Genomic DNA, 12,794 nt, shown 5'->3' on the forward strand with positions numbered 1-12,794 from the left:
TTTTTATGGTTTTCTAAATATGCTGTAACCATGTAGTAACAGGGACATTCATGATTACATGTAATACTTACGTTATTTTGGTGGGCGCATGAGTTCATATAGCAACAAAGAACCGAACGCCTACACCTAGCGTTAACTTTTCTAAACTGAAAAATAAAAACACAGCCAAAGTAGCAGCAGCTTCAGCATGTAGCCTTACCTTTTGGTAGTAGTCTGAGGATTGTGAGTGCGGCGCTGACGCACTGAGGGCGAGTGTACGGTGAAGCTAGTCGCTAGCCGGCTAATAGCTAGCTGGTGCGGTGTGGCAAGGTGTCAATACGCCAGTAAATAGTTCGATTGGCCTAACAATGTTAATAATAATAATAACAATGTTGCTGTAGCTTGGTTAATATGCATGTCACATTATATGTAAATGGAGTGTTTTGCTGCTTTTTGGAGTTTTTCTCAGAAGGATTTATAGGCGGAATAAGTGTTTCCAATTAAGTGAATTCTTAGCAGTGTCCTTTTAGCTGTTTTTATATCTTTAGAACACACAGAAAAAAGAAAGACATATGTGTTCATGTCTCACCTGAGGATTGTGGATGATGGGCAAAATAAAAAAAGTGCAGTTTTCCTTGAATTTCCTTGCAGTCGAGATTATGTCATTTTCAATGTTTGTCCAGTTTCTTGATTTTTTTGATGAGTAATTTGGGTCCTTCATTTAACTTGATGTCGATTTTGCAGTCGGTGCTCCAAGTGCCATGAATTTTCCCCTGCTTCCTTAAGTCGCATGCTTTCTTGGCGATGTCAGCGTTGCTTATTGTCAACGCTGTTGTACCTTTCAGCTTGCTTCAGCTTCAGCTTGGTGAACTTGATGACATGATGATGACAGGTGTGGTGTTGTTATTCCTGCCAGACACTGAAATGCATGTATCGATGTGGTTGACGTCCACATCCACACCCTTTGATTACAGAAAGTTGGCCACCTGTTGTTCAGTAGAAGCAACATCATCTTGTTCTCCTCCTCAAGGTTGCCCAGGAGGTTACATTGTGATCATCTACGGCTCTACATTCCTAGTTAAACTGGTGAATTGGTCAATAAACATTGCATGTGTCTAATGATACTTTTGCATGCTTTGTCATTAGATAATGTTTCTAAAGGAAGGTCAGCTTCCAAATGTGTGAAACATATTAAATGTAGGTTTGCTCAGAACTTTGAGACTTTAATCATTTTTATTTTTATTCAGCTTTTTTACTCGATTGAATTCTGTGTGCATGGAAGGTTAGATAATATGCCTGGGTGGGTTTTCCCCCAATAATTGCTCACAGTATGTCAATCCCCTACAGAGAAGCTCCTGAGTTTACACCCAGTGACCTGGTGAAGTCCGATTCTGCTTGGTTCCTGTTTAGTTTCATTTTCCTCCATGCCATGACGTTTTTAAATAAACCGGCATAGTTCCGTACATTGTAACGGTTTCGCTTATCCAACTTACAGTACGTGATGGCTTTGTAGCACAGTACCTGAAAGAAATCATACTGATCATAGTTGTTGTTTTTTGTTTTATGCCGTTGCAGCCAAGCACATTCTGCTTCATTTGTAGGCTATTGTAAACATGTGCGTAGGAAATACCGCGTCAGTGGTGATGAGGAGGTGGACAGTGATAATGGGGGGCGGGTGGGGGAGGGGGGGGGGGAGGGGCTTATGATGCAATGTTCTGGCAGAAGTGTTATGAAACAGCATGAAGGCAGAGATTACTCAAACTAGGTTAGTAGAGCAGCCCAGCACAGAGCAGCTCCAGTCACGGCTTCTTTTTCTGTTTCTGTTCTTTCTCTCTCACGCTCTCTCACACATGCACGTACACACATTTACACACAGGCACACACATTCTTTTCCCTCCAAACCCTCAGCTTTTTTTTTCTTGCCTTGCAATCTTTTTGTATCCATTCCACCCTCCACACTTTGTCTCACATATTTTAATCTTCCAATGCAAATCCTCACTTTTTGCAGCCATTGCTGACAATTTTCCATTCAGCCATTTGCTGTTTTTCCCTTCCTCTCACCCTGCACACACACCTCCTCTAAAGACCCTCTGTTCTATGTCTCCCTTGACAACAGCAGCGCCACTTTGACCTTAGCGCTTATGTAACTGCGGTGCAGATTGGTTAGACAGCAGGGAAAGGAGAGGGAGAGGGAGAAGGGAAGGTTTCAGCAAGGCCGACATTTTGTTGCCTGATGAGAATGTAAGAGGTGAAACAAGAGGCAAGGAAGAAGGAGAAGAAGAGCTTAGAGCTGGGATATCTTTGGGAGGTTGCCAGCAGCTGCATAACAGGATGAGGGAGCGGATGGGGGAGGAAGGCTAAAATGATGCAAACATGAATGAGTTTTTAGCATTATAATTCTTCTGACAACAAGTAAACCCATCCATCCATCCATTTTCTATACCCCTTCTCCTCATTAGGGTCGCGGGGGTATGCTGGAGCCTATCCCAGCTGACTTCGGGCGACAGGCGGGGTACAAGAAGTAAACCTGCAGAAAAAAAAACACAAACAATGTTTTTGAAATCATCTGGATAATGTTGTGCTATCCCATTGTTTGTGTTCATATGTACACAACACACTTCATGAGGTACACTTGCACAATCAAGTAAGATTTGATACAACTTCAGACACTGTCAGGGTGCTATTCATTTGATATTATGATCATTATTATGGTTGTTTTGCATATTTATATATGAATATTTGCAACACATCTAAGTAGGAAGCAGCAACAGGGAACTACAGCAATACATGTAAATTAATATCAGTTTTAAAACAGTGGAGGGGACGCCATCATGAATTGGGGTGCTTTTTCCTTCAATGGCGGTAGTGTAGGGAGCATCCTTCATGACTGAAGGCCCTCCTCTGTGTGGTAATGACCGGGTTTTTCAACAGGCTAACGCTGCAGTTCACAATGCCTGCCTGACAAAGGACAGAGGAATAACGTCCTGCATGTTCCCCTGATCAAAATACAATTGAGAACCTTTGGGGATGGATGGCAAGGGAAGTTTACAGAAATGGGCATCAGTTCCAGACAGTGGTTGAACTCCATGAAGCCATCTTCACCACCTGGAGAAACATTCCCGCTAGCCTCCTGAACACACTGGTATCAAGCATGCCCAAACCAATTTTTGAGGTGATTAACAAGCTACTGATTACTGAGTCCTTTTTTGAAAATGTAATTTTTATTTTCGGGGGGAGTTTCATTTTTTTGAACGATGGTTTTAAACTTTTGATCAGCTGATAAACAGCCTATTTCAGTTTCATGGTTGATTGCAATAAATTGCTTACTCAAAAAATGCTTTGTCCCATTCCCATTTCTTCTTTTTGCGTTTTGAAGCTCAACTTAGAACCTCCTTAAGGTCCAACAGTGCAAAATGTAAGTTCTTGCAGTTTTTCAACAGGTCGGAAAATTTTGATCAGGACTGTGTTGCGTGACAAATCACGTTGCTAACAAGGCCACACATTCAGTGCATCGTCTTCATGAGGTTGTGGAAGTTAATCAGCTCTCCAGAGCACAAAAGCTGTGGTTGTTGAGAACCTCTCAATATACAGTATTTATGTTATACTCTACATATACTGCAAAGAAAATGTTTACAATCGTACGTGATGCTCTGCTCGATTCATTTTATTGGACTGGTCAGGTCGTCGTGGAGACAGATTGTTGTTTGCCGTAGGTGTCTCCTGCGTCAGATCAAAGCTGGTGCAGCCCTGTGACTCTGCAGGGTTACATTTAAAGGCCTCGCTCACATCAAAGCTTCTTTGTAGGGATGACAGTTCGACTGTAACTGATTGGCTGCACATGGTTGCAGATGGGGGCCCAGTCAGTCTCGGTGCCTTAGCCACATCAACTCTGTGCATTCCTGTCTCGCTTCTCCCACGCTAATTTTGTGAAGCGTTTGCATGTTCAGATAAGTTGTATAAAAATAATAATAAGTATAAAAATGTCATATACTACACAGGTCTGCAAAATTTGATGAAGTTGCAGAAACAAGAATGAAAACCATGCTTAATGTGCTTAAGTTAATTTGAGGGCTCTGATTTAAAAAATCACAACGGCTTTATTGCAACAAGTCACATTTTTTTGGAAATGTTATCTTATTTTTTTACTGTTGCATGCTGAAATGTATAATGAATGTGAAGCTGTGAAGACAAAAGCAGGTGCTAAGTGATGGATATGGCGTCAGTTAAGCACAGAGGAGGAAATAAAATTACTTAGAATATAATTTTATGCTAACAGCTTCCTTCTTTTAGATTGACGGGAGTGTTCAGCATCCGAAGATTCACGTGTCAAACTCCAGCAGTGTTCTGCTTTCATACTGACATTCCATCTTGCCTGATACCTTTTTTACATCACTTTTATGTCTTGGTGAAACCTTCCCTCCAAAAGGCAGATTAGAAATTGGTTTGCTTTGGTTTTTGTGTATGTTGTATGGCATTTTTAAGCTTTTTAGCGGGAGTGAGCATAGGATTATGAAAAATGAAGGCTGATACGAAAAAACGGACATCAGATTGTAAATCGGCGTCCCAAAATTAGCCAAGGGGACATAGTTTCTTCTTTGTTTAAAAAATTGTGTAGACCAGTGTGATAGATAAAATCCACAGCTGCGTGTTTATTCCTTCACTTCACATTCACAAAAGCTTACACAAGCATGTAAACATGCACTGGACTGTGCCAGATTATGTCAGCATCCTCCCTGTGCTGTAATCCTGTGCTGCGACTTTTCTCATTCGCTACATCTGTTTGTTTTCTCCTCTCAGAAGGTGCTGTAATCCTCCCCTCCCTGCCTACAGCTATAGCCGGTTCAACTGGAGCTTGGTCTTTGCTGCGTCACTAGGTCAGTGTGCCAGTTCCCTCCTGCCACTCATCCCTCACCGAGTTTATGTTTTATTTGCTTTGCCCTTTCTTTTATACCTTTTGGAAGCCATTTTGCTGTAGCTCTACAATCAGCTTCTTTTGTCGCCGTACAGTGTCACAGTGTGATAAAGTCTATGGTTGAAATAAAACAGCAGCTCAGAACTAGGTCAATAGGTACAGATGATCTTATTGGGCAAATACGTCCCAACCCCGAGTGAGATGGATTGATGGGAGATGAGCAAACATACAATGTATTTTTATATTGTCCTTGACCTGATTTTTAGTAGAGGTTTTTAGGTGCTTGTCAGATATTTATACACCTCGCTTTCTTTCCCTGCCATGTTATTAAATTCTCCTATTTGTTGTCCTCTCTCATGTTCAGACACGGTGACACAAATGTTTCAATGTCCATGATATGCCCAGACATGACTCAACAAACACAGTCAGTAACATATTTCTTCTTCCGTCACTCAGTCCACCCTAATGCACAGGCCTATCAATTGCTTTGTTCCCTTTCCACTCCCACATGCACTTGAATAGAGGAAGGCCTGCTAGTGTTGACACAGTAATGGTACTGAGACTCTGAATTAGGTAATACATTAACTAAAAATGAGATGCTCTTGAGCGATTAGAGTGCCAACTTGCCCATAATGCACATATGTGAGGTCAAGCCGTTTTTCCTGCGTGTACACAAGCTCGGATGCAAATATATGCCATGCAAATATCTGCATAAAAGAGGTTGCCACGGTAACGGGATTGTGTTTATCGCCATTGTGATTCAACATGCTTTGCCATATGAACTCGACCCAGTTAGATGCTGTTGTGAGTGTGATTCCCCCCCACCTCCGTGCACATCTACAGTGTTGTGATTTTTGTTTCTATTTTGTAACCAAGGCCATCAAGCGTTGTGAGGAGGAAACAATTAGCCCAATATCTTACATATTTTCCACAAGGGAATGCTTTCAGCTTTTCCGTATGCTTCCTTCATGTTTAGCCCAATGACCTATATCTTTTGTTGCCTGTTTGTGTCATCTGGGCAATCATATCCTTATCGCTTGCCTTTTATCCATCCATATACTCTTCGATTCACTCGTCAGCCTTAATTTCCTTCAGAGCCAAGCTGTATGTTTGTTTAAGCCTCTAACAGTCCCGCATTATCTAATCACGGACGACTGGAACAAGGGGATGAGTCTTTTGAAATGAACTCATCAAAAACAAACGTGATTTTAATTAAAATCACGTTTGTTTTTATTCACCAGCCCTTAGGTTAATCGCATTCACCACCCACTGGTTTTTGCCTTTACAGAGATCTGGCATGCATCACCCCAGATTTTGTGTAAATCAACACAGAAACGCTGCATTTGATAATGAGTTGATAAGGCAGTTCTTGCGCAGCTTCCCTGATGACTCATAGCAGCAAGGCCTGCACAGAGACATCTAGTGTTGGCACCCGGATACCACAGGACGGCCTTATGTAATAGTTGGAGTTTGCTCTAGATTGTGCATATTGCATGATTCTCAGCCCATTATGATCAGAAGATTGCAGAGACACATGACAAGTCACAAGCTGTTATGCATCTGAAAACTGCGGTGAATGCAGTAGCTGTTGTTCGGCTTGCATATACTGTTAGAAATAGGTCAAAATAGCTGCTTTTTAAAGCAACTTTATGTAACTTTGCCAGTGCCAAAAGGGCACTAGCATGATCCTTATATGTACAGGTCAAGTGACACGGCATTTGACATATACTATAATGTACCACACACGTGCAACTAAGGGGTTCGTCCTGTAAACACATTTTTGATAACTGTGCTTGAATTCCCATCTGAGTGTGGAAGTGCAGATTGGTAAACATTATGCAACGCTTGAAAATGATGTAATCCACTTTTGGATCAAATGGTGAAACTAATTAACTGAATCATCTCATTTGGCCAGAAATCTACAGCTGAGCCCGCGTTGTATGGACGCCTGCTGATGCTTATAAGAGAGAAGGACGTGTGAAAGAAGTGCGAAATTCTGCATTGCGTCACAACGGGAACAGGAGCGGGAGAGGGTGGTCAGAGGCTCTGGGAGGGGACAGAGGGGTGTGTCTTAACTGACCTAGTTACAGCAATAGAAGCACCCCCCTCCACCACCACCACCACCACCACACCCCTCCCACAGCCCTTCATCCACCATCCATGCCTGACTTTGTGATGTGTAAAGGGCACTTTCAAACAGTACCAGACAGAATGGAAGTCAGGCAGAGGCAGACAGAGGGGCGGCAAAGTGAGACGTGTGGACGGGATGCGACACAATTAAGGTCGACTGAGACTTGCAGACAAATATATCCACAGTGATATACAAGACCTGTGCAGAGCTGGGAAATATCTCTGCACAAACAGGAAGAGCCTTGAGGGTCTTGCAACAAATTGATAATAACAACAGGCTGCATTCTTTATTAAACCCCCACACATCCTGTTTTATATTAGATTTTTGGCTTCATTTTGAGGGAAATCAAATCTTTGACACATAAAGCAGGTTTTAATAAAATCACAAATGCAATAACACAAGGCTGTGATTACTTATAAACATCCTCTAATCTCACATTTCCTGTGCTTCTTAGGGCGAAACTCAACTTTTACTGTCTTTGCAATGGATACTCTGATGTTAGGAGTTAAATATGCAGAGTTAATGACAGATATTTGACTTTACAAACAACGACACTATACCTAACCTCCAGGCTCCTGTCTAACTCTGTGGCCCCTGTGCCTTCAAGTAGTGCACTAAGAGGAACAAATTAGACGACACTGTAAACTTTCCTAAAACACACTCCATATCATCTTAAAAATAGTTGTAATCATCCAAACGGGCAACTTAAAGGGCAACTCATTTCTGCAAAACTTTCTGCTCTGTCATGTGTTTTTGTCTTATAAATGTTCCGTTTAGCCTGCCCAAGACTTTTTCCAGATTTTTTCCTCCCAAATTTCCATCCTCCCCATTCTTTCCGGCCCCTCTCACTCACCAAGCAGTCTTTTCCTTCCCTTGCTTAACAACATGTAGCAGTTTTAATGCTGAAGTCTGCCTTGTAATGACTGATATTTTTTATTATCTCTGCCTCTTGTGACATGGACCTGAGGGAAACAGCCAGGTTCAAACCTGTTTCTGTTTAACCATCACGGCAGAGAGTTCTTAGAGTGTCTCACAAAAGTAAGTACACCCCCTCACATTTCAGCAACCCTTTTTTATTACAGGGTATCTTCTCCAGGGGTAATATTATAAACATGAAACTTAGTCGTAGTCAGTGCACAGCTTGTATAGAAACATAGATACTATCCACTAAAAATGAGTCCACATAGAGATTTTGTTATTGCATATTGGATATCTCAGCAAAAAAAAAAAGTATCAGATTATATCGCCCTGCATCTAAAATCTCCGATATCAGCACTACGACCCCACGTGATCACAACAACAGTGCTAACAAAGTGCTGACAAAGGAGCACGACGACATCAAAAAGCAGCACGTAAAACAGCATGAGGATCCTCGCAAGACCACAGAGGTGAAAAAAACACAACGCGGCACCCCCAAGCAACCAATGCTGTCCAAAACATAAACATGACAAAGTGAATTTTTCTCATATTTACTGTTGCTGACTGTTGTTCTCTGTTTGAGTAATATCCCTTGATCAAACCTTTTCTAACATTCCACACTACAAAATAAGTAATAAAGGTATGTATAATTTGTGCTGATATTGGATCAGATTGATAATGGTATGTCTTATACTCAAGGCTGCAATATCGGTATTGGAAGTGAAGAAGTTGTATAGGAACACCACTGTTGTCTATAGCTGGCAACACAAGTGAGTGTAGCAAGATACTGTAACTGCGTCTTGCCTACAGTCAAGCATGTTGGTGGTAGAGTGCATGAGTGCTGCTGGGACTGGGGAGCTACAGTTCATTGAAGTAAACATAAATTACAACATGTACTGTACACTGACTAGTGTAAGTTATATCCACGTTTCATTTCGATAGTACCACTACAAGCAGACATTTTCTGTAATGTTCCCAGTACCTGGAATTTGAATGTTCTTCAGCACTTCATGCTGAATGTAGATGTATTGTACAGCGACAAATAGGACTTCCCCATGTTCTTATTTGATTAGCAAAATACAAGTAAACATTCTGAGTTGGGTGATGTCCTGTCTCAGTGTCATGCAGTATACTTGGGGCCTTAATAACGGTGAAAATAGGAGGCCACTTGCTTCTCTGCCATAAACAAAAGTATCACAATATAGTTGAAGTACGAGTCTGCTTCTAAGGGACTGCACCACAATGAGAAATAAAGTGTGCGATAGAGAGACTGCTGACACACTGACATACATTTCCAGAGGGGGAAAAACTCATTTTGGACTCACATTAGTCGTTTCTTTTTCCTTTCCTGCTAAAAGAACAAGTTGCTGACCCATTTCTCTTCACAATCCAGCTTTTGAGTGATGATGTGCTCTAAAATAACACACATTTCTTTATTTCTTTGATGACACCCCGAGGGATAGTCTGCTACAAACAGATAGGAAAACTGTTTTCATCATTACAAACAGAATGCTCCAGACATTTAACTAGGTTTCAGTATGATGCAGCGCATTTCTACCCAACTTCAAACTAGAATAATCCACATATTGTTAAAATTAATAGAACTGAACATTATTGCATAATAATTGCATAATTTAGTGATACAGTGCATGGATGTTATTACAGTACACTACGCAAGTCTGCCTAATGGTGTGTCTGATGATAGTATTAATATAAGATATGCTCTACACATGATACTGAGATGATCGCTGTTTGTGGTTGCAGTCTGCACTTGCTAGTAAGTACCAAAGGCATGCCCTTTTCCTGTGTTTCATTTATAGACGTACTGTATGAGGAAATAAACTCACTGTGTAGACATATGCTGGTGAAGCTGCTTTAAAATGATTTCAGCTAATGTGGTAAGTTGTTGGTTGATTTTTTTTTAAAGGCAAGTTAAAATTTAAGACTATACATTGGGTATAGATTGCCTCCTGGTTTAGGTAGTAAGATAAGAAACGGAAACAGCATAACCGTTAAGACGTTAACATTATAAAACAAAATAATGTAGAACTTCTGCAAGGTCAAAATATGATGTGCAGTAAGGAACGTCTCAAATTAATTTACAGTCAGCAGACATGTTCACTATTTACAAGTTTCAACACTGTACAAGGCCTGTAAAAACTATATTATTGTGGTTGTGAAACTGCAATGCATTTACAGTGGTGTGGAACGTGTTTGCCCCCTTCCTGATTTCTTATTTTTGCATGTTTGTCACACTTAAATGTTTCAGATCATCAAACAAATTTCAAAATTAGTCAATGATAACACAACTGAACACCAAATGCAGTTTTTAAATGAAACTTTTTATGATTAAGGGAGAAAACCAATCCAAACCTACATGGCCCTGTGTGAAAAAAAGATTACCCTCCTAAACCTAATAACTGGTTGAGCCACCCTTAGTAGCAACAACTGCAATCAAGGGTTTGCGATAACTTGCGATGAGTCTCTTTCAGCGCTGTGGAGGAATTTTGACCCACTCATCTTTGCAGAATTGTTGTAATTCTGACACACTGGTGGGTTTTTGAACATGAACTGCCTTTTTCATGTCACGCCACAGCATCTCAATAGGATTCAGGTCAGGATGTTGACTAGGCCTCTCCAAAGTCTTTGTTTTTCTTCATCCATTCAGAGGTGGACTTGTTGGTGTGTTTTGGATCATTGTCCTGCTGCAGAAAACAAGTTTGTTTCATCTTAAAGTCACAAACAGATGGCCGTACATTCTCCTTCAAGATTTTTTGGTAGACAGCGGAATTCATGGTTCCATTTATCACAGCAAGTCTTTCAGGTCCTATAGCAGCAAAAGAGCCCCAGACTATCACACTACCACCACCATATTTTACTGCTGGTATGATGTTCTTTTTCTGAAATCCGGCGTTACTTTTAATTTTGGTTGGCTGGCCACTCCTGGGAAGGTTCTCCAATGTTCCATGTTTTCGCCATTTGTGGATAATGACTCTTACTGTGGTTTGCTGGAGTCCCGAACTTTTAGAAATGGCTTTATAACCTTTTCAAGACTGATAGATCTTTAGATTTTAACAAGGGGGCAGTCCCTTTTTCACACAAGGCTATGTAGGTTTGGATTTTTTTCTCCCTTAATAATAAAAAGTTTCATTTAAATACAGTATTTTGTGTTCTGTTGTGTTGTCATTGACTAATATTGAAATTTGTTTGATGATCTGAAACATTTAAGTGTGACAAACATGCAAAAAATAAGAAATCAGGATGGGGACAAACACTTTTTTACACCACTGTAATATTTTGGTTACCTAGCAGGTGAGGGGCAAAATATTACAGCTAAATGAAGTAGTCATATTCACTCATGGCAATAATAATAAATTATAATACTTTTGTATATTCATACATTATATTATACAATATTTTTATTTATTTTTTGTATAGGCACGCTTTTGTATTTTGTCATAGCCAAGCCAATACTTCCATACTTCTCCACTTTAGTGAATGATTGGTATTACTTTTTGGACCTTTGCTGTTTTGGTCACTCACAGCCCCTTTTACTGCTTGACTTCTTTTTACAGACAAACATGTGCAGCATCTCCGATGCTAACTGTACAGTGGACAGCCTTCTGGGCCTGGCTTACTGTCCCTTGTTTGTCCTGGGGTTGCTTGTCAATGCTGCAGCTCTGTGTGCTTTCATACAGCAGGAATCTTGGACAGACACCCACATCTACATGTTCAACCTGGTTATAGCTGACTCTTCCCTCATAATCTGTCTTCCCTTTAGGATCTACCATTCTTTCTTCTGCTTGGACAAGACTCATTGGTGTACTTTTTTTATTTCCACACATTTCATTAACATGTATGCCAGCATTATGACCTCAATGGCCATCAGCATCCATCGCTACTTGGTTGTAAGCTTTCCATTGCAGGTGAGGTCATGGAGAAAAAAGAAGGAGACAGCCTTCGCTGTGTGTTTGCTCATTTGGGGATCTTTGGTGACAACAGCCATTGTATACCGAGAGGAGAATTACCCTCACAAACTCTGGACATGCTTTGAAAGATGTAAGGATCAACCTCTTCGTTTAAACTTTATTGTGATTCTGCTACTTCTCGGCTTCATAGCTCCGTTGTTGACAGTCGTGTTTTGTTCAAGTCGAATTATCTGTATTCTGTTAAAGACAGAGGGTGGTGCCTCATCACCGCTGCAAAGAAACATTGTTGGCATAGTAACAGCAAATATGCTCGTGTTCATTGGCTGTTACACGCCAATCCATGTTGGCTTTCTGGTGAACTACTTTTACAATGCACCTGCAAACTGGCAGTTTATACGCCTACCTGTACATGAATATTTACGTGTGTCGGAGTGGATTGCATCATCAAACTGCTGCTTCGATTCAGTTGGCTATTATTTCTTACTGAAAAAGGTTTATCCCTAAGTCACTGAACGAAGAAGAGTTGCCGCTGTTACTCTGGATAGCACTTGTTCAATTGCCCACAATGGAAGCTACAGTACAGAGTATGTAAGCCCAAAAATATTCATACCCTGACCATTTTTTTTTTTTTTTTTATCTGTTCATAAGCATCTTCTTGCTGGAAATGACCCAAACATAGCAAAATACTTTGAGATGTTCTTTTTACATTAAAAAAATGTAATTATTCATATTCATATAAAGAAACACATTTTGTGCACTACTCTCAAGTGTCCTCATATAAGCAGGGGTTTTCAAAGTGCGGGACAGGGAGCCTCCCGCCAGCGAATGTAATACAGTTCCTGGTAATACTGCTCCTCGAAAAATGTTATGGTAGACTCTGTTTACTCTAACTAAAAATCAATTCATGTTCACTGAAGTTATCTTA

At 40.6% G+C, this 12,794-nt stretch overlaps 1 protein-coding gene across 1 annotated transcript; it reads left to right on the plus strand.

Annotated features, from left to right (window-relative positions):
• The first annotated feature begins 3,827 nt into the window (after positions 1-3,827).
• On the plus strand, positions 3,828-12,537 carry gpr35b (G-protein coupled receptor 35 b). Its single transcript, XM_054768731.1, has 2 exons — positions 3,828-3,838; positions 11,530-12,537. Exons 1-2 carry the CDS (start codon positions 3,828-3,830, stop codon positions 12,371-12,373), a joined length of 855 nt encoding a protein of 284 aa, XP_054624706.1. The 3' UTR covers positions 12,374-12,537.
• The last annotated feature ends 257 nt before the right edge of the window (positions 12,538-12,794 follow it).

Source organism: Dunckerocampus dactyliophorus, chromosome 2 (assembly GCF_027744805.1).
Source record: "Dunckerocampus dactyliophorus isolate RoL2022-P2 chromosome 2, RoL_Ddac_1.1, whole genome shotgun sequence".
In the NCBI taxonomy this organism is placed as follows: domain Eukaryota; kingdom Metazoa; phylum Chordata; class Actinopteri; order Syngnathiformes; family Syngnathidae; genus Dunckerocampus; species Dunckerocampus dactyliophorus.